This window comes from Plecotus auritus (genome assembly GCF_963455305.1).
Source record: "Plecotus auritus genome assembly, chromosome: 1".
In the NCBI taxonomy this organism is placed as follows: domain Eukaryota; kingdom Metazoa; phylum Chordata; class Mammalia; order Chiroptera; family Vespertilionidae; genus Plecotus; species Plecotus auritus.
In genome coordinates, this window is record NC_137770.1 from 237,173,644 (window position 1) to 237,199,839 (window position 26,196).

Consider the following 26,196-nt stretch of genomic DNA (forward strand, 5'->3'; position numbering starts at 1 on the left):
AAGCAGTTTTCCTTCGAGAACTCCAAATCAAGAAAGAGAAATGAGGTCCCATATATCTTCCCGCAGTCCCAACCAGGAATCCACATAGCAAGCCAGCAGTTGTTCTATTTTAAGCTTCACTATGCTCATAATTTGCATTGTTTATCATTATATGCGAATTCCCTGCCCTGTAAACGCGGCATACTTTTTAGTGAGGGAACTTCCCGAGTGATACCACTCTCCAGGAAATAAGTGTTTACAATATTAGGAAATCAATAACAATTTTTGTTTTTCTCAAAGATGCTAATTTCAGCCTAAACCGCTACAAAACATACACTGCAGCAGCATCCTGAAAACACTACCTATATCTAAGGTAAAAAGTTAAAAGGCTGTATCAGTTCCTCGTAAAGAACACAAAAATTGAACCAAATGAATCTTTTCTTGCAGTTTGTTAAAGTTCAAAGATTGGAGGGGAAAAAAAAAAATAGGCTGCTCCAAACGGTTAAGTCTGATTTTTCCTGCCACTTGTTTTTGGAATTAAAACTTCCTTATTTACAACACAAAGGAATTTACTTTGTTAAAATGAATGGTTAAGTAGTAAATCCTACCTGTTCTATTCTTTTTTTTTTTTCTAATAAGCAGTGTTTAAATCTAGTAGCTTGGTGCTTAGTGATATTATTATTCCAGTGAAGAAAAAGTATTGCAATGCTGCACTTGGGATAGAAGCGGGATGCTTGATGAAATAATCAGAGGGGTTGTCAGCTCCACGTGAAGCTGTGCAGGGGCAAGACTGTGATCCGAGTACCACTGCATCTCGTCCTTGTTTCCAGCTCAGAACTCACCCAAAGGGCTAATTCATATCTTAGGTCTGTTCTTACAACAACTGTTTAAACATTCCCACAGAATCGCCGTTCCTCTCATAAAACTACTGAAAAAAAAAAAAAAGGTGCAAGGAGGGAATCCAGAGGGGCCGCTTTGAATCACTTACTTTAGAAATTATGTACCTCCAGAATGTCTCATGAAATATGCATCTCATTTCACGAAGGTCTCCAGGGGACACAATCATACAGGAGGCTCTCTTGATGTCATGCAAACGGTACAATCTAGGACATGCCATATTAAAAAGCAGGCAAACTCGGGAGAAGATGCAATGTTATTGCTTTTGTCAACGAAGGCTTTCCCCAAATAACAGCCACCATTCATGCTGCTGTGATAGCCCAAAGAATTCTACTTATTGGGAAGTAATGCGGAAGTGTGATTTTATTTTCAAGAAGATTTTGAAGACCCATGATATAATACGGCGGCTGCGGTTCCAAGAAAACACGTTCTCGAGCGCGTTTGATTTTTACAGATTAAATTCATCTAACAATTAAGCGAATAACCTTTTTATTTTAAAGTGCTAAATATATATCTACACGACTATTCTCTAACCTCTCGGACGATTTATCAAAGCCATTTAAAAGAGGACAATGGCATGAAGTGTTACCCTTGACACACTACAAAAGAGAAATTGTTTCCAGACAAATTGGCAAAATCTTTTAATGCTCTCAAATTTGCCTAATGCAGTCTCCAGGTTAATCTGTAAAAGGGTGAGCGGTACGTTTGCCCATATCTTAATATCCTTAGCTGTCAAAGTATAAATCAGTGCTGACAAAGCTTCTTTTAAATCATGCATGCTATCCACAAAGGGGGGCCAGCACGCTGGTGGGCACTCCAGCAAACCCTGTCCTACAAGAACCGAAAGGCAGGCTACCTTCTGTCTCCCACCAGACACTGAGACCCCGCTGAAAACTTTGCTCATTTCACCTCTGTGGCATTGCTCTGGGTCACATGCTTCCAATTCCTAACAGAAATCTTAGCACTTATTGGTGCTAAAACATTAAGACTATTTGGCTCACAGGAGCGGAGGTTTCCTTAAACGTTTTCTGGACGCCATCCTATCTCTGTCCGCATATCTTTGGAGAACCAAGTTATTTTATGAAAATGTGACCTGTGAGTGGACAATCGAAATCAAAATGAGTAATTTTTTCATCAGCTGGTGGATTTTATCCTATTCAAAGGAATGTTTATGGAAATAGCTGAGCCCGCATGACTGCTCATGAGAAAGTCTCTGCATCAACTTCCATTTGTCTGCATAGGGTTCAGGATAAACAGTGTCAAAAGTATGCAATAGTATAATTTATTTCAGGGGTTCTGGACTAATTTTCTGCACCTCGTTTTTCTCAACTGGCTCACTCCCTTCTCCACTACCTTTCAAACCCTGGGCACTTGTGTGTTCTGTAAACAGAAAGGGATCTGTTGTCAGCCACGCATTTGGAGACAAGCAGCCCTTTTACACGAGGTTTCTGCTTGTGCCATGAAATTATTTTGAATTGAGGAGTTAGTAAAAGGAAAGTTTTACCCCCTTCTTCTCCAAAAAGTAATGTCACAACTGCCCTAGCTGGTTTTGCCCAGTGGTTAGAGCATCGGCCCGCGGACTGAAAGGTCCCAGGTTTGATTCCAGTCAAGGGCATGTACCTAGGTTGCAGGCTCCATCCCTGGCCCAATGGGGGCTTCTAAGGGAGACAACCAATTGATATGTCTCTCTCATATCGATGTTTCTCTCTCTCTCTCTCTCCCCATCTCTTCCATTCTCTAAAAAATCTATGGGAAAAATATCCTCAGGTAAGGATTAACAACAACAAAAAACAACAACAACAATAACAACAACAAAAAGTAATGTCACTTTTCAGCCAGACAGAGTGGAGATCAGTTGATTTGGGGATGCTAAGAGCACTGGGCACTTAGGGATGGCTTTAGGATGCTTTCCTGGCATAGGGGCCACTTTCGTGGAGGAAGCAAATCACTTTCCTGATTTTCTGGGAAGGAAAACATGGTATAAAGGTGGCATTACCAGTAGTTTCTTTCAGACCTTCAGCTGACATGCGCTAGCACAGAGTTTTGTGTCTTTTTATTTTTCTACCTCCAACCCCTTTCTGTTTAAATTCCAGATCTCCTCTCTATCTGATCCTTCACAGCCCTAGTCTGTAGTATATTTTGACGCATTTGCTTTATCTTTAATTTCATAAAAGTGATGATATTACAATGAATAGAGAACCTTCAGGACCTCCCTTGGCACCAACCTTCTATGATTCTCTTCAGTGACAATGCCTCTCCTGGTGCTCTAAAATAACTCCAGATGCCCGTTTTCCCCCTCGTCCTGCTAAAGTTAGCCTCCGACAACGTACTGTCTTTATTTAGAGATGGAACTCTCTGTGCCTCACAAACAACCTATTTCTAAAGCTGATCTGATATTTTAACACTAAAAATAATTTAGCCTCGTTTCAGATTTTGATCAATTTTAGATATGAGAGAGAATATATAATGTTGCTAAATATAAGTTTTAAAAATAGCTATATTAAATGACAGAAAGGTAAACGGTTGCTAACTTGGCATTCTGAAATGTAGTTGGAGACATTGTATTCTGTTACTTTGAAGTGTTTCTCAGGGATTCCTTCTTCAATTTTTCTAAGTTTGAATAGCATACTATGTTTGCGTTATATGTATAAAACTTTCCTTCCTAAATTAACCTCAGTTTGTTTTTTCCTTACCCATAGAAAATTCATATTTCACTTCAATATCTTATTACGAATCGATTTTTGAAAGAATTAGAACATAAACTATTCTTAACTCTGAAACAATAGTGAACATAAAACATCTCTAGTAATTTCTAAGTCAGTCAGGTTCCCTCAATGTCTCAAAATAAATTATTATGAGTCTGCTCTGGTTTTTCAGGTGTCTTTTTTTTTTAAGTTACAGGAAATACAAGTCCCGTTCATATTCATATGACTATTGTAAGATGGCAAACTCCAAAATTTTAGCTGACTTAATAAAATGCATCAGAGTAATAAGGATCAATATGAGGGAATGAGAAAATTTTGCTATTTAGGAACAAAGGTGATGGAGCACCTAAATTAACCCATTGTACACTATAGCGTCTGTAGACGTAAGAGGCAGACCATCCACACATGCCACGTGCGTCTATAAAAAAAAAATGTTTGCCTAAGTGGCAGCCCTGACCAACTGTAAAATCATTTTTCATGAGAATTTTCAGCTGAAAATATTCAAGAACACCCAAATTGTGAGTAATATATTTATTTTTATAATATTCCTTGCAAAATGATTTTTTAAATTAAATTCAAAATATTGTGGTGTGTGGGATGGTTTCCATTTTAGATGCATGGCAGTTAACTGGTGAAGTAGGAGAAAAAGAAAAAAATTCCGTTAAGGGTCAAGGATATGGGCATGACCTGTTCTATTTTTTTCCCTTGCATGTATAAAATTCAAGCCAAAAAGTGCCTAAACATACAAATCGCATACAAATAACAATTGTTTAAGAACTAATCTAAGATTTAAGTTATAATGAATGGAAGCATAAGAATGATATAAATTGCCCTAGCCAGTTTGGCTCAGTGGATAGAATGCCAGCCTGGGGACTCAAGGGTCCCTGGTTTGATTCCGGTCAAGGGCATGTACCTTGGTTGCGGGCACATCCCCAGTAGGAGGTGTGCAGGAGGCAACTGATCGATGTTCCTCTCTCATCGATATTTCTAACTCTCTATCCCTCTCCCTTCCTCTCTGTAAAAAATCAATAACATATATTAAAAAAAAGAATGATATAAATTGATCCATAGAAATGAACACCCTAGCCAGCCGTGGGCAAACTACGGCCCGCGGGCTGGATCCGGCTGTTCTATCCGGTTCTCTTGCTCTCCCCTCTGCTCCTTTACTTTGAATTTATATTAGTTCACACAAACACTCCAGCCATGCTTTTGTTCTGGCCCTCCGGTCCAGTTTAAGAACCCATTGTGGCCCTCGAGTCAAAAAGTTTGCCCACCCCTGCCAGAAGTTTCAGCTACTCTATCATTTACCTCAGCATAAAAGCACATCCGAGTTAACCTGGGTATTAGTCAAGAAAATAACCAAGGTAAGGACCATTCTGAGGAATGCAAAACCATTTTCATTATTTGTGAAATTAACCTTTCTTGCAATCTTTCAAAGAACATTTTGTGTTTTGTTTTGTTTTCCAAAGGAATAAAGAATTTCAGTTTTTATTGAAATAATCCATGGTATGAAAGTATATCCAATTGTCAATTGTTGGGAGGAAACAAAGGTAGCTTTAAGAGAGACGGAAACAAAAATAAATGAAAGACAACCAAGTTGACCTTCATGTTCTGGTAACTCTAAGCACAATAATCAAAGGTGGTGGAAACTGAAATTGACTATAACTGCGACCAGTTGTGATTAACAAGCATTTGGTCTGGTTCAAAAGATTCACAGAGACATTGGGTCCAAGCCAAACTGTGTACCTAACCCTGCAATTTTCAACCTTTTTCATCTCATGACACATATAAACTAATTACTAAAATTCTGAGGTATAGCATAAATATATATTTTTTTTGCTGCTCTGATGAAAAATTATATTATTATTAATTTTTAATCCTCGACTGAGGATATGTTGTTTATTTACTTTTTTAGAGGGCGAGAGAGAGAAACATCGATAGGTTGCCTCCGATACACATCCTGATTAGCAATCGAACTTGCAACTTTTTGGTGCACAGAATATGCTCTAACCAACTGAGTGAACTGGTCAGGGCAATTGTATATTTGTGTATAAATAAAAACTATGTATAATTTTGATTCATTTACATGGGACTGGTATTATTGTGTTGGCTGTTGTCATTTTTTCGGTTGACAATCCAAGGGGAAAGAAGTCAGTGGCCCTGACTAAATAATCAGATATTGCATGTTTTAAAAATTCTTGTGGCACACTGGTTGAAATTTGCTGACCTAAACCCATGTGGCATCGCCAGTCAGGCTTCCAGGCAAGATGGGTTATTACTGCAATATAGGCACAATGGGATTATTGGACCAATAAAACATGATAGACTTTTAAATGTCTTAATCCTATAAACAAACAGTAGAAACACATTTGAAGGACTATTTGAAACCGGGGACCTTCTAAGCATAGGCATTCTGAACAGCACCAAATATCAAGGACCACTTAGCATGGATCAAGTTGGCTGAATGCTTTGGACAGGACCAGATGTCCAACAAGGGTATTTATTCAATGCACAGCAATTGGCAGAGACTGTATATGCACCATCTCATTAGTCCTTATAACACCTTCAATAAAAGGTAAGTATTATCAACTTGATTTTATAAGTGAGAAGCTGAGGCTCACAGACTTCAATAACTTATTCAAAGTAGGTAGTAAATAGTTGGTGAAATCTTGATTCAAATTTAAACTTATGTACATTTGAAACCCCCACTTAAGTGGCTAGGGTAACAGATTCAGGAGCTATTCATTCTGAAAATGGGAAAGTGGGGAGGGGGCTCCATTAAATCTCTGATGGCCAAGTTTCAAGGAAGAAGCCAGCAAATGAAGAGAGGTAAACAAATTCTGAGAAGAAAGAGATTGCAGTAGGCTGAAGTAAGCATGTGTGAGGGTTGGAAAAAGACCTGATCCTTAAAAATCTGGTAGATTCCAGGAAGACAAAAAATAAAAACAGCACTCCCTATGATGGAGATTGGCACAATCAAAGAATAGTTATAAGCAGAGGCTCTACAATGTTTACAGTAAATGTTCTCTAGAGAGAGGCCATTGGGCTTGAGCAAAGAGCTTGTGTGCAGATTAAGTGGAAGAGAGGGCTGGGAACCTGGGTGGAAGTCAGTTATGAGCAGTTAGATTGTCTAAACAGACTAGTTGCTATGACATTTAATAACAATCACTTCTTTCTCAGGGAAGAGTTTATATTCCTATAGACCCTGCAGAACTATGACAATATTCTTCTGTGTCCATAAAGGCTTTGCCGTAATAGCTATAACAAAGTGTTTTTTTAATAGAAACTAAATGATTTTAATGCATTTTTATTGATTTCAAAGAGGGAGAGAGAGATAGAAACATCAATGATGAGAGAGAACCATTGATTGGCTGACACTTGAATGTCCCCCACTGGGGATCAAGCCCACAACCCAGGTACCTGCCCTGACCAGGAATGGAACTGAGACCTCCTGGTTCATACGTCGAAGCTCAAGCACTGAGCCACACTGGCCAGGCAATACACTGAATGATTTTAAACCAGATAATGATGGGATGAAAAAGAAGGCTTTGTGAAAACAAACCTGCCTGCAATGTTAAATTACCTAATAAGAACATGAAATGCAGATCAAAATTTAATTTGCAGGCCATTGCATAGTATAGAGGTAGCAAAGAGCGGCTGTTCAGTGTTGAGGAATGTAGGAACCTAAAGAGCTGGCCTGTCTCCAGTACAACATAACAGCCACAGCAAAATCATGCCAATTCCTATTTTGTACATATGTGAGTTGGATCCCCAATTAATCAGACATTCTTGTATTTTATTTGTTTTGGAAAGTGTTTATGAGGATTGTATATATTCATTGTTACATGAGAGAATGCCATCATTGACGAAAGCAAATTTGGAGAGGTTGTTAGTAGCACACTTGAGCATAGTTGTTGGGGATTATCACAGAATGCAGTGTGCTTTTAGAGTGAGTATTAACCAGGAAAATTACAGGACCACGGACAGTTCCCATGGACAGTTCTAGTGGCATCTTCCTGATAGATTTCACATTCAAGGACTCAACAACAGCTGGTTATCTCTTATGTCTATAGACAGCCTTCTGGGTGTTAAGGGGAGCTCTGGGCCTCATAATACAAAATTCAATTTACTCTATCTAAATGGGGAGTCATTTCTACAGGTTTGTTCAGATGGTTTTATGTCTCACTGAAGACCTGTGGCATCTAATCCAACACTAAGGACAGCAGACCCCTTGAAAGAGGAACTGATCTCCCCTTCTCAGTCTCTTCAGCCTCATCTTACTGAAAACACTCTAGAAAAGAGCTGGGGTCCCTAAAAGCTACAATTTCAATTTGATGTCAATAGATTTTATTTGTATGATAATTATTTAATAAGTGTGTAAGTATGAAAAGAAACATCTTGCCCTAAACATGTAAACTAGCTGGTTAGAGTAGACATTTTACAATCTGACTTCAGTTATGTGACAAAGCTAAAGTAAGTTTTGCATTTGTATGGAAAATATACGATAACAATGTCAATCAACTCTTCTGTTTGCCAAATCTTCTTATTGCCAATAATCACTGCAACTCAAATTGGGTAATTTGTTTCCTTAAATGTCATGGTCATACATACCTATTTCCCAAATGATACCACGACCTACTCAAAGAGAACCAAGCTAGATCCTCTTTAACGTAGGCCCTTGTCTATCAATTAATGCATGTCAAAAAAAAAAAAAAAGGATAAATGTAATATTTTCCATAATCTACTTTTTACCAAGAGGCAGTTTTCCTGAAAAATGATGGTAAGTTTACCAGATGGAGGGTTAATGGATTTGGGATAATGCAAGCAAATGGAAGGGAATGTATTTATTTATGAACAGTGAAAAGTAAAGTTTCACTGGAACATGCTGTACATTTGGAGGATGTACTGCAAAATGAAATTAGAAAAAAGGCAATGTGATTTATATTACACAGTATAGCTGAAATAATGCTTGTTGAAATTTAATTATTTTTAAGTATCCATCTTGAACTCACTAAATAAACTAATGGTGAAGTATGATAGAGTTTGCTTTTGTGATATGAATAACAACTAGCAATCTGCTTAATTTTAAAGTTTGTATATTTGTACTTTTTCGTTTAAATCCTAGAATAACTATAACTAGGGATGTTTTCTTTAAATACAAGAGACTTTGGAAGGATTTTTATACTCAGAAAGAACATGCTTAGAGAATAAGCTTGCAAGGCTCAGCAATAAAGCAAGGTTTAATTTGAATATTCCCCTAAATTATTCAACATTATTCAATTAAATGGAAATATCTCGTAAATCCTTGTTTAAAAAAAAACACAGTAGCATAATGTAACATGTCTTTGTTTAAGATTTGATCAGAAGGCAGTGAAAGCTTTACTGAATCAGTGTTAAATACATGAAATATATGCAAAATTATTTTTAAAAAAAGTGGTATAAACTGTGATTACCATTTTGGTGAGGCCTGGGTTGGTAATGATATGGTATCAATACTTTAATTCATACTTGATTGGGGAGTTTGAAAACACAGATGTGAATCTGATGGAAAAGTGCTGCCGGGGACTATTATAAACACTATAATTTAGGTGGTATTTTAATATGATCTTGTTATTCTCAGATCTCACCGTCTAAAACGTCAGGGAAAAGCAAGTGGTTTCTATTGCAGCCAGAGAAACTTAGGTAACAAAATAAAATATAAAGAATTTTAATCTGGTTAAGGAATTAATAGAGAAAAGCCAAAAGGGTATGGGAAGTCCACCCCGGAGATGCTGAAGAGCAAGATAAATGTCCCTCTGTCTGGCATGGTTTTTGTGTGGCTTGCCTGCAGGAAGAGGACTAAGATCTGCTAATCTGCAAAATTTCCACAGCATCAATTTCATACTGTCAGGATGCTGCCTTGAGCATAGTTAGCCAATCCACCCGATTAAAGAAAGTCCTTCCAGTGAAAGTCTTCTAATAACTGGAATTTTCTCTGAATAAGGCCTGACTGTGGTAAATCCAATAAGCCCAATACAGTGTATCAGATTGGCTTTTAGTGCTAAACAAAATACCACCTTGATGCAACCTAAGCACATATTTCTTCTGTCTAACCTTCGTGGTTTTTTTTTCTCTTTTACTCTCAGTGACCCAGAACAGTAGCCATCCTGGCACCATACAGGATTGTCAAGATTGTAAATGCATACCCTATGCAAATAGGTCTGTACCTCTCCTTCCCACACTGAATATTACTAATATTATTAATGCAGATATCTTTGGCCTTTAGTGAGGCATTACTTGATAATGTATGGTCACCCCTTTAATAATATTATGAATTCAAGTTTACCCTCATATTAAATATATTTTACCAGATATATTTTTAACTTTTAATGAGAAAATTGAACTTCAAATAAAGACCCATGAAACTGGACATTTTTTTTGAACAATGTAGTTTGAACTATATTTTAATTACAGAAAACCTCTTTTCACAGTAAAATTCATGATTGTAGCTATGATCCTAATGAAGTTAATAAACCTAAAAATGAATTGTGGTATTTCAACGTTGCTCTGATGGTCTTTCCCATTGTTACATGAAAGGCAGTAAAAATAGTGGGAATAAATTCTATCTTTGTATAGCCTCTTTAGTAAATTCTGACTTCCTCCATCCCACTCTTGCCACTGGTCATAAACAGGGAAGGGACTGTGTCAAGAATTATGAATACAAACCAACCTCTCCGAAGATTCCTTTATATTTTCTTTTATAAATTCTTTCCTACAGAATTCCCTAATAACTTCAAGCAATCCTTTTTATCTCTTGCTCTCCTCAGCATCTATAGCACTTAATGTCAGCATCTTGGGTGAGTCATTTAGCACTTTCTGATATATTTTATTTTTCCATTCTGTAGCTCATGTCTAAATAACCCATAATAGACATGGGTCTCTTATCCATTACTAATATTGCAAATGCCCTGCTTTTCTGTCTTCTTACTCTATCTTTTCCAAGGTTAACTTCTAGCCATTGATTAGTGAGTACTTGCAGAATGAAAATCACTCTATTTCATAGCATTTTACTGTTATAAACAGTCTTGTACATATCTTTCCCTCCTAATACTCACAACAAAACCAAGCAATTATTATGTTAATTTTATAAAAGTGAAAACTAAGGCTAAGTAAAGTTTACTAATTTGTCATAGCTACAAATCTAATAAATACCAAAAGATTCTGAGACTTCAGTACTAATCTCATCTCATCGAATACATAATAACTCTCTTTAATTTTGGGGTGGGTGGGGATAATGCATGTAGGGAAAAATATTTTCAAAAATCCTATTAAGTCAATAATGCATTCCATTCAGCACACTGGCTAGCATCTCACTTTTCTGTTATCTCTAAACTTTTAAAATCACATTTTTTAAGGATAAGTGAAAAGGACATTAGCAAGAATCTCACCATGACCTGCATCCTGTTCCAAACTGTATCCTTAAATTTGGCAGAAGGATTACTTATGGTCTTGGATTCCTTGAATATCTTTCCTAAGAAGTAAAAGCCACCTGTTTTAAGGACTTAGAGATAATACTATGGTAAGATTGTAAGTGCATTCCCAAAGGGTGGTCAACTGTAGCCATTACTATCCTTTTACAGTGACAAATAGGCAACTTGAGTAGGTGCTACATAGGATCTTTATGTTCCAACATAATATACAGAGGCAGTTTTGAACACTCTGCATCGCTGAGTCTACAGGAAGACTTCCTGGAGCCCTAGCTAAAGAAGATAAAGAGGAAGCAAATAAAATCCTTTGAACACGTAAACACTCATAAATACCTACGGCCAGGATTTTAATGGCTCTACACAGTTACATCCAGAAGCCTGTATTTTTCTCTTTATTTAAATGTGCACATTTAGAAACTACATATTTAAAACAAAAACCAGTTACGTGGAAGAGGAGATATAGAAGCCAAGACATGTAGCATTATAAGACGTGTAGTCATCTTCTTTGACGAGGAAGAACATCTGTCTCACTTTCTGTATTGTAAAAAATGTTGGATCCCCCCATGGAGAATTCCAAATATAAGTTAATTCTTGACACAGTCCCTGCCCTGTTTATGACCAGCTAAAAAGTACGGAATTTCTGATAGTTAATCTCAGCACTCAGAGGCTTCTCTCCCCCTACATTTCAAGCTAATGCAAAGGATAAAGAAACATTTTATGCCCTCACTTTCACAGTTAATCCAAAACCATCATTTTCAAAGGATAATATGGTATTTAAAAATGTATAAAAGTATATGCTGGCAATATTAGTATTGCCACTGAGATTTTAAATCCAAAACATATCACCAGAGCCACGGGCACTTAGAACAAACACTACAGTTTAAAGATTAATCAAGGGAACATACAGAAAGCAGTATTCTTTTTCTTGTTTCTTTTTAAAGAAGGTTATGCATATATTCTTCCATAAACATATGAAGGAAAATAGATGTAAGAAAAATATTCACACAAAGGGAAATGCATAATTTTTCTCCTCTCACATTGTTGGCGTTTGATGAAAATGGTGATCTAAAAGCTATTTTAGAAAGCTATAGCTCTAGGTGGCAGGTATCTCTAACGAGAAAATATTATCTATTCTTTCTGGAAAATATACTTTATAGTCTGCATATCCAATAAACACCAGTAACAACTGAAAAGGGAGTTATTGAAATAAGATGACAGTAAAAGGCAGAGAATACATTGCAAATACCTTTTAATCAAATCACTTCTCAGATTTAACAAGATTAATCACAAGGTTTGAAGAATGAATTTGATAACAAGTTCAGATTCAAGACATCTAAATGAGAATCCTTTCGATAAATTGTGAAAACAATATAAAAGTTACTTTACAAGCTCTCCTAATCAAGCATAGAGATACATCGGGCTTTCACCACTTCTCATTACTATTTCTTTAATATAAATTTAACATTAAAATAGGATGGCTTTAAAAACCAGTATACATTTTTTAAAAAACTACTTACAAATTTTTAATGTCAACTGCTCCACGGAAAGCCTTCCTTGGAATTGCCTGAATTTGGTTTTCACTGAGGTCTCTGAAAAATAACAAAACAAAAAAAAGAATAAGATCAAGCTATAATGTATTTAATTATTTTAATCAATTTGCTTGAGAAGTGATAGAATACTTCTAAAAATGTACTAAAAACATTATAATGAAATCCATAGCATTACATGCAATTTGTAATACAAACATTTTATATTTCTAGTATAAATTACAAGGTTAGACTAAATGGTGTTTGAAGTACTTTTCCAGATCTTTAATTGCATAATTAATTCTAGAATACAGTTCTCTTAAATTTAAGAGCTGATTCAATTCTGTGCAACAAAATACTTATTTAAAACAAATAGAAAATTTTTCATAACTCAATTTCAAGGGGTTCTAAAGTGTTAGCACTGATATTTCTACATCACTGACATAACTTATAAAGCATATAGGAAAGTAGTCCATTTTAACATCCAAGAGAAGAGAGAGCAAAAACTGATAAAATCTGGGCAGTATGATTAAGTTTTCATAGCACTTTAAGTAATCTTGAAAATGGAACATGGCAGTACTAACCCAGCAATCAAACCAACAGTTCTTGCATGAAATATTAACAGCAATTGAATTAAAACCTTCTTTAAATAATTCTATTATAACCATAAACACAGCCTGTCTATATTTGCATTTTAATTTAATTGAGAAATACATTTTAATCAAAGGAGGAAAGCATTCTAAGTTGGAATGAGAAGTTAGGTAAAAAAAAAAAAAATCACTCATCTCATGAAACAGATCATTATTTTACCTTCCGAGTTCAGATGCAATTCTATGTGCTCACGTAGTGTTATTAGCCTTAACAATTAAGATATAAATACATAATAAGCAAAGCCACTGGAAAGCAGAAAATGCTTGCCTCATTTTAAGCGACACTACTACATAGCAGAAGGTTGAAGTATCAAATAAATAAATGATTAAAATAACCAGAATGGTGTTAAAATTATCACTAAAATTTTAAGATAACTGCTGCTTACGAAGAAATGCGAAGCTACGAGCCATGGAGCATAGCTGATGAAAACAGAGCCATTTTCCAACGATGTGGAGGCAAACTGGGCAGATTCATACTAAAGCTTCTCATGGCCAGAGCTCCTTGTTCACACACGTAGGGCCACGCAATAAGTATAAGTGGCAGATGGAAAGATTTAGTGTGTGGTCTTGACCTCATTAACACTGTTTTAAACAACTAAGATTTGCATTTATATTCCACTATCCACAGTGTTCAAATAAAAAAAAAAATGTTTGCTAAGCAATTTGTAAAGAAATAAATATTAGTCTATTTAAAGAGTAAAGGTCGTTAGCAAAAAAAAAAAAAAGGAAGCAAAAGCACATACATTATTTCCAACAGTAAATGTGCAGTATGTGCTCATGTGGAAGTTCCGGCGGCCACCCATTCCCTACGCACTGTGGCTCTGTCCCTGCTTCCAACCGTTTCGGGAAATCCCTAAGAGCGATAAAGCTTCATTTCCTTAAGAAGTCCTTATTTCTCCAGCTTGTCTTTAATTGAGACCAACTTCCTTACCTTGTTTACTTCCTTACTTTGTTTAATTACAGGGAGTTAACAACGTGTATTTAAAAGTCCTGATTCTAGAAACAGTGTTCAAAGGAGGCTACTGAGCAAGGAGGAGGTAAAGAGATATTGGAGAAAGAAAAAAAAATCAGAAAGTAATAAGAAATGAAGAGGGACAAAAGATTGAATTCAAGCAAATTTGAATCTATAATGCTCCCTGAAAACCAACAGTAGTGGTTCTACTGTTGTGTCGCTATTAATTCAATGCATTCCCACCCAGCCAGCCAGAGCCATTTCATTCACCACCTGCGGCTCACCTCTGCTCAGTCTCTAGGCACAATTTATCCCCAGGTCACAGTCTCAAATGGGGAGACATGGAGTCGGGGGAAAGGCAGGGAATATTTTATGTGGAGCACGAGGCATCACTGAAGATCACTGGATTGCAGTCAGAACCCATTCCTTCTGAATTTGATTTTAGTCCTTCTGATTTCAGTCCTTCTGATTTAGTTCTTTTGATTTTAGGCAGAATTCTAGGACAGGGAAGGGTTTTACCTGCAAACACTTGCCAGTCTGTTCTTTTAACAAAAGAGTGAGCAACTGTCCGTTTCAGAGGCTCCTTCCTCCCCTTAGGTCAGTGGTGTCTGTGCGGATTATGTACATCACTTCCCAGACAATTCTATGGGGTCTCTGCCTGTGCCAGCCCACTCTGTAGGCGACTCCAGTGTGGATCCCAAGTCCCTTCAGAGAAGTGGGCATGGTCACTCAGGACAGGAGGAAGTTACTGAACACATTTTCAGTGCCTATTGTATTCAATAGTTAATTTTAAGAAATAATAGAGTATCAAATGTGATCTATATTTCCTTTAATCTCCATAACCATCATGTAAAGTAGGTATTAGCATCCTGGTTTTACAGGAAAGGAAACTAAGCTTCAGGGATGTCGGGCATTAGTGCTGAACAATGAGACAGATTGTTAAAGTAAACGTATAGAAAAAACAGATAAATATTGAGTCCAGGGTTAGGGATTTTAAAGGTGATACCAGGAGCCACTTAATCAATCTCAATGTGTCCTTCCCGTGGCTTAGAATTTACAAGGCTTTTTCTTAACGCATTCTAGCCTCTGATTTACGTCATTTGCAAAATGATGGGTAAGATGGTGTTAAAAGAATGACTCATATAATCTACATAGAATCAAGTGGGGATTAGCCGTTATTTCTATCCAACACATTTATTTAATATGTGCAAGAAACTGGATGATGTTGCAAGGATAGCTGAACTGTGTAAAGCCCATTCCTGGCTTCAGGAATTTTCAAATCCAGTAAAGATTCATGCTCCTCGCCAAATGAGATCTAACAGGTGAGAAAACAGAGTAAGAAGAAAGGTAATGTGAATGGGTTAAGACGTAAAGGTAGAGGGCAGGGTGAGGGTCAGCACTGCCAGTAAAATAAATTGCACAAGCAAGAATATGGAGGTAGAAAAAGAGAACATTTATGGAAGAAGCTTTTGGTCAGGTTTGTTTAGAGTGGAGTAATGGGAGACGAGGTTGGAAGGACACGTCAATGGTGTAGACTTTTTGGTACCAATTAAGGAGCGAGCTCTTGTTTTAGCAATGGTGGGGATGGAAGGGTAATGGACAGAAACAGGACAGAGGTTCTTCCTTAGATACAATAAACTGGCAACCAATACCTGGGGTCAAAGACTCACATTCCAAAGACCACATAAAAGACTCCTGCGCTGGCTGGAGAAAGGGTAGTGAGAATATCAAACAATATAAGAACCATTAACACATGGCTTGCTAATCCTGGGCCTATTAATGGGTGAGGCATCTCTCGCTGTAGATAACCAGTGGTATCAGAGACACACGAAGAACCAAAACTTAGAAGTAAATTGTCTGTGAATATGGATTAGGCAAGTGAGAGAGGAGACAGAAGTGACTTTGAACTTAGGTTTGGGGGACTGTAAACAAAATTGGGAAATCAGAAGAGCAAGTTGCAGTGTCCATTATGAGTTAGAGAGATGTGATATATATCACCCAGTTTGATGGCCACAAAGTTAATATATGGTAAATAGGCCACACGTGGTACCTGAGAAAGGTGACCTAGGAGATCACAGTAGTACTAAGAGTCATTGGAGTCTTAATGGATTCAAGCCACTTTCAAAATACAATGGATCTTTTTGAACCTTGATAAAAATGATTGAGCTCAGTAATTCTCAGCCTCCAGCAATGGGGAAGGGGTGGTAGGTGATGAAGGACAGGAATCCAAGGAGAGAGGCAGTATGCCAAAAGAATTACTAGCATAGACTGCAGACCTCAACTACCTGAGATTAAATTCTAGCTCTGCCATTTATTAACCACTAGGGGCCCCGTGCATGGATTCGTGCATCGGTGGGGTCCCTCTGCCTGGCCTGTAGGTATCGGGCTGAAACCTGCTCTCTGACATCTCCCAAGGGGTCCCAGATTGCGAGAGGGCACAGGCCAGGCCTAGGGACCCCACCTGTGCATGATGGGGCCAGGGAGACCACAGGAGGGCTCCAGGGTGTATCCGGCCCGTCTCACCCAGTCCCGATCCACCAGACCCCAGCAGCAAGCTAACCTACCGATTGGAGCATCTGCCCCTGGTGATCAGTGCATGTCATAATGACTGGTCAACACTTAGCATATTAGGCTTTTATTATATAGGATAAACCTTGGGAAGATTGTATACCCTTTTTGTGTTTCAGTTTCTTCACCTGTAAAATGAAACAACAATTGTGTCTACTTCATAGGACTGTTAGGTGGATTCAATGAATTTATACTATAAAAAATGCTCAAAAATACCTGCCACATAATAAGCACTATAGAGATGTTGATTATATATATGTTACAATTATTCCACTAGGAAATGCTACATAGCCCTGAGTGTATTTGCTTTGTTCCCTAAAGATTATAGAAGAAAAAGTGAAACATAACTTATGGTAATGTTCTGTGAACTGCGTGGAACGAGAGGAATGAGTCAGAACTACTGAGTTAGTGAGATGGAGCTGCCAAGGATAGTATGTAATTATATCACTAAGCAATAGAGTGTAAAAATGTATTCCAAAGTAGGGAAGTGGCTTGATTGGATTTGATTTTTAGGAAGATTAAACTGGAAATTAAATTTCAGAGCAGGCAGGGACAATGAGCAGTGAAGTCATATTGAGCAGTGTTGGTGGAGAAAGATAGTTCTCCAGTGAACTAGGAAATTCTACTTGGAGAATATTGAGTAATAAAGTTGGGAGTTGACCTCAGGTCAAAATATAATGTCTTCAATGTCATCTTTGGGAGAACTCAAAGACCCTTAAATTTTTCAATTAAGGAAATAACAAAATTCAAAAAGTGCAAAAAAAAAAACATTTGGGGAAAACAAGTGCGGTAATTGGAAAGCTGGGATTGAAGACTAGAATAGTTTTTTGGTATTTTGGTCACAAATATGGAAAAGTATTGCCTGCTCATGGATTATAAGAATTAATATTGTCAAAATGTTCATACTACCCAAAGCAATCTACAGATTTAGTATAATCCCTATCAAAATTCCAATGGCATTTTTCATAGAATTACAACAAACCATCCTAAAATTTGTAGGGGACAAAAAAAAGAGTTTGAATGTCCAAAGAAATCTTGATAAAGAAGAACAAAGCTGGAGGCATCATGCTCCCTGAATCTAACTATATTACAAAGCTACAGTAATCAAAACAGTATGGCATTGCATTAAAAACAGACACACAGACTAATGAAACAGAACAGAGTGTCCAGAAATAAACCTGTCCATATATGGTCAATTAATTTGGTACAGTTTCCCAAAAGAGTGAAAAAAATAGCTCTTTAATAAATGATGTTGGAAAAAACTGGACAGCCACATACAAAAGAATTAAATTGCATCTATCTTACACCATACACAAAAATCAACTCAAAATGGATTAAAGACTTGGACATATAACCTGAAATCATAAAACTCCTAGAAGAAAATACAAGGGTTAAGTTACTTGACATCAGTTTAGCAAATCACATATCTAATAAGGATTTAATATCCAAAATATATAAAGCACACACAACTCAATAGAAAAAAAACATTAAACAATCTGATGAAAAGTAGGCAAAAAAACTAAATACATTTTTTCCAACGTCACACAAATGCTAACGGATACATGAAAAATATACTGAACATCAATATATAAATAACGCAAATTAAAACCACAATGTGATACCACCTCACACCTGCTACGATGGCTATTACAAAAAGACAAGAGACTCCAAGTGTTGGCGAGGATGTGAGGAAAGGGGACCCGCAAGCACTGTTGGTGGGAATGTAAATTGGTGCAGCCACTATAGAAATTAGTATGGAGTTTCCTCAAAAAATTAAAAAGGCATGGCTTTTATTCATCTTGTTTCTACAGAACTTCTGACATGTGCTAGGCCTTCCTAAGGGAGGTGGGGAAAGATAAAGAAGCCCTGAAGGAAAAACTGACAAAAACATGGCAACATGCCTTAGAGACAGAGATATTGAATCTAGGCCTCTGCCTGGTTCCCTGATGAGTAACGAAATCTAATATTATAGACACAATGAGGGAAATCAGGAGAGAAAACTGGACTTCCGAGAGGGCTATTAGATATATTGGTATCATGCAGCACAGGGGAAGTGAAAGGGAATGTTTCACAAAACGCTGGAGATCAGAAACTAGAGCTCAATGAAGAGATCAGAGAGAGCAACACAGATTACCAAGCCTCCGGCCATGGCGAGAATGGAACTATATACTACATACATGAATCTTCTTTCAGATGGTATGTATCGACACACTTCACATCTGCAGGTCGTTGACCCCGATGCTCAGTGTACTTACAATTTTAACACGTGAAAGTGGGAATGTCAGCTGTGCTCCTTCCTCACTCTCACCTCTATTCCCTCATTCATTCATTCATTCATTCATTCATTCATTTATTCAAAGGCATTCATTGACAGCAGGAAATCTGATATGCTCATGGCTCTGTGATAGTTCTGTCTCCTTTATGATGCTTTGATCACCCACGTGACTGCTGCTTCTTGAAAAGCGGGGCTGTCTCTTCTACCTATGTCCTTTCTTTTCCAGGCCTTCCTACCATCCTACACAGAATAGGTTCTTTTATCATTCGTTGATAGATGTATGAATGGTCTCTTTTTAGGGATTGCTGGGGCTATTCCTCCACTAAAAAGTGTTTTGTCACTGAGAGCCTGTAGCAAATTCTAGTAGTATCAATAAATATCTATTTTTCTCCTAATCCCTAATATAATTGATAACACCGTGCTCTCTATGGAGTCTTACAATTGTCAGTTAGTTGTGTAAAGGACTTTATGACTCTTAATAAAAAGTGTCATAAAGTCTTTTACACAACTAACTGACAACTGTCAGACTCCACAGATATTTAAGTGTAAAAAGTATGCACTTCAGAATAGATGAAATAAGATGATACTCAAAGCTAATCTATATTGAGCAATGACTATCAGGCCACACACTTCGATTTATTTGTTTCCATAATCACATCAGGATGTACTTTTTATTCCCATTTAAAGACAAGGAACTGAGGTTTACAGAGGTTATACAATTTCCTGAGCTCATAAAGCTAGTAAGCTAGAGGAGCAGAGATTCGAACTTGGCTCTGTTGTCCTCCAAACCTCATACACTTAGCCACAGCTGTCCTGCCTCATACAAGAAGTGGCTTCTGGAGAGGTCTGGCTCTCTGGTGCTGTGGTTTCAACGTGTGGTTGTAGGATCACCTATAAGAGTCCTCTGGGGAGGTTGTTTAAACAGCAGACAGACCTCAGAGCTCCTCTCCAGAAACACTAGGAGAACCTCTGGGGCAGCTGCCCAGCAATCTGTCTTCTGGGTAACATGCTCACTGACTTTGAACTGCATGTTAGTAGCTCATTGGAATATCTACCACCAATGGTACTTCTAGCTTTTATAAACATGGCGTTCCTTTATGTCCATCTAGTTGGAAGTAGTGAATACCAATAGTAAATAAAAAATGAGAAGCGCCATTAAAGCCAAGAAGACTATGCATAGCATGAAAGGCATATATCCTATCTAATAAAAGAGTAATATGCAAATTAACCACCACTCTGCAACAAAATGGCGACCCCCATAGCCACAAGATGGCGGCGCCCAGTCCTCTCAGCCCCACCGCTGGAGTGTTTGGGCCTGTGGGCCCAGCCAGGGGTCCCAGAGACCAAGCAGAGAGGTTGGATCCACCCACCCCGGTAGTGGATCAAGCCTCATGTTCTGCAGCCTTTGGAGTGTCTGGGGCTGAGCAGCGAGGCTGGATTGTTTGGGCCTGTTGGCTGGCCAGGGGTCATGGGAACCAAGGGGAGAGGTGGGATCTGCCCACTCCAGCGGCGTATCCAGCCTCACTGCTCTTCAGCCTCGGGAAGTGTCTGGGCCTGTCAGCCCCTCCATGAGGGTGGATGCTGCATCCAGGGGGCACACGGAAGTAGGTGGGGAGTTGACTCTGGGTCTTTTGGCACAGGGGGACTTGATGCTTTGTCCCAGTTTGTGCTGGCCCAGACTCTGACAGCAGGGAGGAGGAAGTCCCTCCCCCACAGAATCAGTCAGAATCAGCCATTGGTCAGACAGCTCTCAGTGGCCTGACAGCCATCTGACAGCAGGGAGGAGGAAGTCCCACCCCTAGAGAATCAGTGGTTGGTCAGACAGCTCTCTGCCACCTGACAGCCAGGACTCTCATTCACCTGACAGCAGGAAGGTGGGACTATGTCTAAACATCTACTATTGATACAAGGTAGCTCTGCAGCCGAAAGAAGCCGGCATTATCAACAGAAAATGTCTGAAGACCAACGTGCATCTGATCTTGAAGGCAGGCAGGTGAGCAGTTGGGAGCCAGTAGACCTGGACTGTGAGAGGGATGTCTGACTGCCCGTTTAGGCCCGATCCCGTGTCCGGGCCTAAACGGGCAGTTGGACATCCCTCGAGGGGTCCCAGATTGGAGAGGGTGCAGGCTGAGCTGAGGGACACCCCACCATGCACCGGGCCTCTAGTGTAGGATATAAAAGGCCAGTTTTCTTATCGTGGTAACATATACATAGCAGAAAATTGACCATTTTAACCTCTTTACATGTATAGTTCACTGGCACTAAGGGCATTCATACTGTGCAATCTTCTCCACCACTGATCTCCAGGACCTTCTGAGAGGGCATGTTAAAAACTCTTTTTTCTCTACAATGTAATAACCTTAAAATAAAGATACTAACCATGAAATGATAATTCACAATGTAAATAATTTCCCTTTTCTCTTTCTTCTCTTCAAAATAGCATCATTGCACTACTGCATATTCATATCAATCTTGCCAAGTGATATTTAAGTTCCACGTGGGTTCCCTATCAATACTCCTATTAAGTGCATTCAAGGAGGAGTTACCTAATTGGTTAGTGTCATCAGGTCATAAAAAATAGTGTATGGCAACAAATAAAAAAAATAACCCCCCATATCTATGTTTTTCATGAGAAGGGCCATTGAGCTAATAAACCATGTTTTTTTGTCACCTCTGAGCACAGTGATAACCACAATGGCCTCACCCGCTTCCACTTCCCCCATCCCCGCCCCAGATGGCCTGGTATTTGGAAGGTGGTACACTGGAACAGGCCTGGAATTGGGTTTGAATTGGAATCCTTAGCTCTACTCCATAAAAATATAGGACCATGTGATCTCGGCTAAATTACTGAGATTTTTCTCAATCATGTTTTCTTTTCCCTAACTCTAGAAACACTACCAAACATTCCTGTGCCAAGGGTACTGTAGGGATTGGAGGGTCTGATGTTTCCTATGTGATGAGTGAAGCACATTGCCCAGTCTTGGCTCCCAAAGGCACTCACATGTGTTGCTTTCCTGCACTTCCATCAGTTGAATTCAATTCATATCAGGAATTATGTACTGAGGGCAGTGTGTGCTGAACACACTTCTAGCTCTTAGAAATAAATGATGAAAATAATACTGTCTGTGCTCAAGGAGTTCATATTTGGGAAGGAAAGCAGACCAGTAAGGTGATTATTACATGACTGAACTGATAAATATATCAGTAAAAAAATATACACAGTCCCCAAAATAGAAACGAAAGGAGTATTTCATTTTGTCATTGCCTGGAGTGTTGGGGATGGTAGATGATAGTGAAAACGAAACAAAACAAAAACTTAGCTATGGAGTTATTTTATTTTTTCAATTGAGGTATAATTCACGTATTACATTATATTCATTTCAGGTGTACAATATAATGATTTTATATATATATACATATATATATATATATATGTATATATTGAAATGAAGTTTCTTAAGCTTACATATAGATTCACAGGATATATATGCATACACAATCTACTTTACTCATGTATTTTTTTTTCTGTCAAACCTTTATATATCCATTTCCCTCTGCCTCAAATATTTTCATGTTGTCCTTCACTTAGTTAAATCTACTCTGCCTTTGGAGCAGCCCTTAAATAGCCTTGCTTTATTTTCTCTGAAATAGCCTAGGGAGCAGGCTCCCTTACTCGTGTTCCTATAACATGTTATATTTAACTGATATACTAGTTTGTGATTGCTACATTACTCGTTGACACATCCCACTGGAGTTGAAAGTTCCCTGAGAATGGCTACTGAATAATTCATCATTATTCCCTAGTGCCTAATACAGTGCCTGGCTGTGGCCAATAAAGCATAAGTAAAAATGTCCATAACTGAATAGCAAATTAGTACTATACTTAATGACATTTAGGTTCTCAAGGAAATGACTTACTTAACAGATATTTGATGTCTCTCTTAGGATATCTTATATGAAATGTCATCTTCTACTCTGGCAGATTAAGACTATGATGTACTTATTCTTTGGGCTTCCTAAATATATGGTAAAAATATTCTTTTGGAGATCCAAAAACCTTTACTGAGATCAATAAGATAAAGGAAATAGAAATAGCAAAGTTGGAATGATTGTGTAAGTATAGGTACCACACATTTTAAAAGGAAAAGTCATCAAAGCTTTTATTCAATCTAAACTCAGTCTCAGCTGATACTTAAAAATACTGTAATGCTCTCAATATGTGTGAGTTTAATAATTTAGTAGTAAAGTAATATGTCAATTGAGAATAATGATTTCCTAAACACATCTCAAAGCTTTTGTATCAGAAATCGCACTATTCACTTATTAAAACATATCAAAAATGGTACCCTATTTTCTCATCAAAATAATGCAAAAGGAAGACCAGGTATGCATAGATGAATAAAGAACAAACACAAACTAATGGGGACACACGTGTGAAAAAAATATTAGGACACAACAAGATGAAGTAGAATATAAATCAGAAAATGCTTTAGAAAGAGCAGAGCATTGAGCTGGGTCTTAGGAAAAGTGATGGGGATGGTTTGGGAAGAAAAAATGGGAAGTTAATGCTAAAGAAAAGACTAGCACAGGAAGACAAAGACATACAGATATTTTGTGGGTGACATCATTGGGAGTGAATGATAAGAAGATAGAATTTTGCTGCATTTAACATTTAATTAGAAGGAAAAAAGAGAGGTTGTATTGGGATTCCAGAATAATAAAATGCTGCAGAGTTTTCAGTTAATCTTATTAGCAGGAAGAAACAAGACGAGTGAGTAACTAAACAACATCAAAGATTTCAGGAACATTTGTGCTAGAACCTTTACAGCACAACATTAGATACTTCAAAACAGAAAGTTTCATTTCTGTTTTCTTCTCCCTATTTGTTCTTAATCGTACATTTTCAATGAAAAGTCAATGCCAATGTGTGTACTCAATTCTGCCTTTATAAAAACTTGTGGTATATAAAGATAACCAACCATCAGTTTCAGTAGAAAAACACCCACAAGTCAGGAATTGATCAATAAAATTGGCAAACATCACATCTCAACAAATTATGACCGCCCCCCTAAGAGAAATATTTGCAATAGCTTTAATAGCTTTACTGAGACAAAATTGATATGCTAAAACATTACCTATTTGAACTGTAAAATTTAATAGTTTTTAGATTATTTATGGAATTGTGAAATAATCACCATAATCTAATTTTAGAACATTTTTATTACCCCCAAAGAGACCTTGGACTCATTGGCAGTCACTCCCCTTTCCCACCTCTGTACTATAACATGTGTCTGAACTTCATTTTTTATTGCCAAGAAATATTCCATTGTATGGATATGCCCTATTTTGTTTAACCACTCTTCGGTTGATAGACATAATAGACTCTGTAAGGCAATTTCAAAAATCAATAACTACCTCTGCAGGAGACTAATATATTTAGCATGCTCCTTTGTGACATTATTGAACTTGATTTAATATTTCCTAACTAGAGGCCTGGTGCATGGGGGTGGGGGGGTGTCCCTCAGCTCAGCCTGCACCCTCTCCAATCTGGGACCCCTCAGGGGATGTCCGACTGCCCATTTAGGCCCGATCCCAGCCTAAACGGGCAGTCGGACATCCCTCTCACAATCCAGGACTGCTGGCTCCCAAGTGCTTGTCTGCCTGCCTTCCTGATTGCCCCTAACTGTTTCTGCCTGCCAACCTAATCACCCCCTAACCACTACCCTGCCAGCCTGATTGACACCTAATTGCTCTCCTGCTGGCCCGATTGCCCCTAACTGCTCTCCCTTGCCAGCCTGGTCACCCCCAACTGCCCTCCCCTGCTGGCCTGATCGCCCACAACTGCCCTCCCTGCCAACCATCTTGTAGTGGCCATCTTGTGTCCACAAGGGGGTGGCCATCTTTGACCACATGGGGGCGGCCATTTTGTGTGTTGGATTGATGGTCAATTTGAATATTACCTCTTTATTATATAGGCTATAACAGAAGTCCAATGATTAGTCCATGGCCATCAGAAATTGGCTACTGCTTTAGACCATCTTGAATCTTTTCAGACACCAAACTCTCTTCAAAGACTTCTTTGTTTTGGTTCAACTCTGTATATTGGATTATGTCAATTCTTTCCCTAATTTTACCTCTATAAACCAATGACAGCTCTGTAATACAAGATATATTCTTTTGCTCATGCTTACAGAATTTGAACAGATGATAGAAACAGCTCTTGATTTGTTTTGAACTTGAGATACAATTGTTTTAAAAAGTGGGAATACATGTTTTCCTCTCACTGCTTTCTCTCCATATTGTATTCTGTACTGATATAGAGCTAAATAAATATTAAATAATAAATATATTTTCTAAATATATGTGCATGTGTGACAGAAAGAAGGAGACAGAGAGAGAAAGAGAGAGAAGAGAAGCTTACCATATGCTAACATGGACATTTAGATAATACCTGTAATTTAGATAGGAAAATTGTGAAATATTATGATCAAAGAAAGTTTGTAATTTTATATTTAAAAGACCTCAATGATTTTCAATTTAAAACAAATCTGTAACTCTAAAATGAAGCAGTTTGTGAAATATTAAAAAAAAAAAGAGGTAGGATAAAAATAATTGTCAACTATGTTTATCCTAAGCACTCTTTATAGATACTCACTAGCCCTTTCCTTTCTTAAAAAAAAAATAAAGGCAACTTTCAAGAGTATGCTTGTATTAATCGTGAGGGTCTTTGTCTCTTACTTGTTCTAAAGATCTTTAAAAGATGAAATGTAATCTAACGGTGCTGAAATACTGCATCAGCTTTTAACCAAAAAGCCGACACTGCAGTGCTGTTATTTTATTGCTCAGGACGTATGGTTTCCAGTTGAGTATCCCATTAACCTCAGAGTGCAATGATATCATTTTAATTATATAAATTGAAACAGCAATATATAATACCTATATCATGTAAAAATGGATTCACTTTATCTGAAAGTGTCTCAACTATCTTTCACTACAAGGCAATAAATCTGCTTTAGATGGCAAACCTGCCTGTAAATTTAATTACTGGTAATTTTATTTTCCTCCCCAGTTTAACCTCTCTTAGAGTCTGACCAGGAATATCATAAATCTGTACTTCCTTTGGAAACTACTGAGTAATGATAAATGAGTATTTGCCAAGATTTCAACTTAGAAAAGCA

At 37.7% G+C, this 26,196-nt stretch overlaps 1 protein-coding gene across 7 annotated transcripts in view; it reads right to left on the reverse strand.

The window, feature by feature from the left end:
- SLIT2 (slit guidance ligand 2) overlaps positions 1-26,196 on the reverse strand; it is a 359,996-nt gene that overhangs the window by 138,978 nt on the left and 194,822 nt on the right. For all 7 annotated transcript variants that reach the window (XM_080648170.1, XM_080648169.1, XM_080648167.1 and 4 more), the window contains exon 5: positions 12,565-12,636. In XM_080648170.1, coding sequence (XP_080504296.1) covers positions 12,565-12,636 — 72 coding nt within the window. The remainder of the gene's footprint in view (positions 1-12,564; positions 12,637-26,196) is intronic.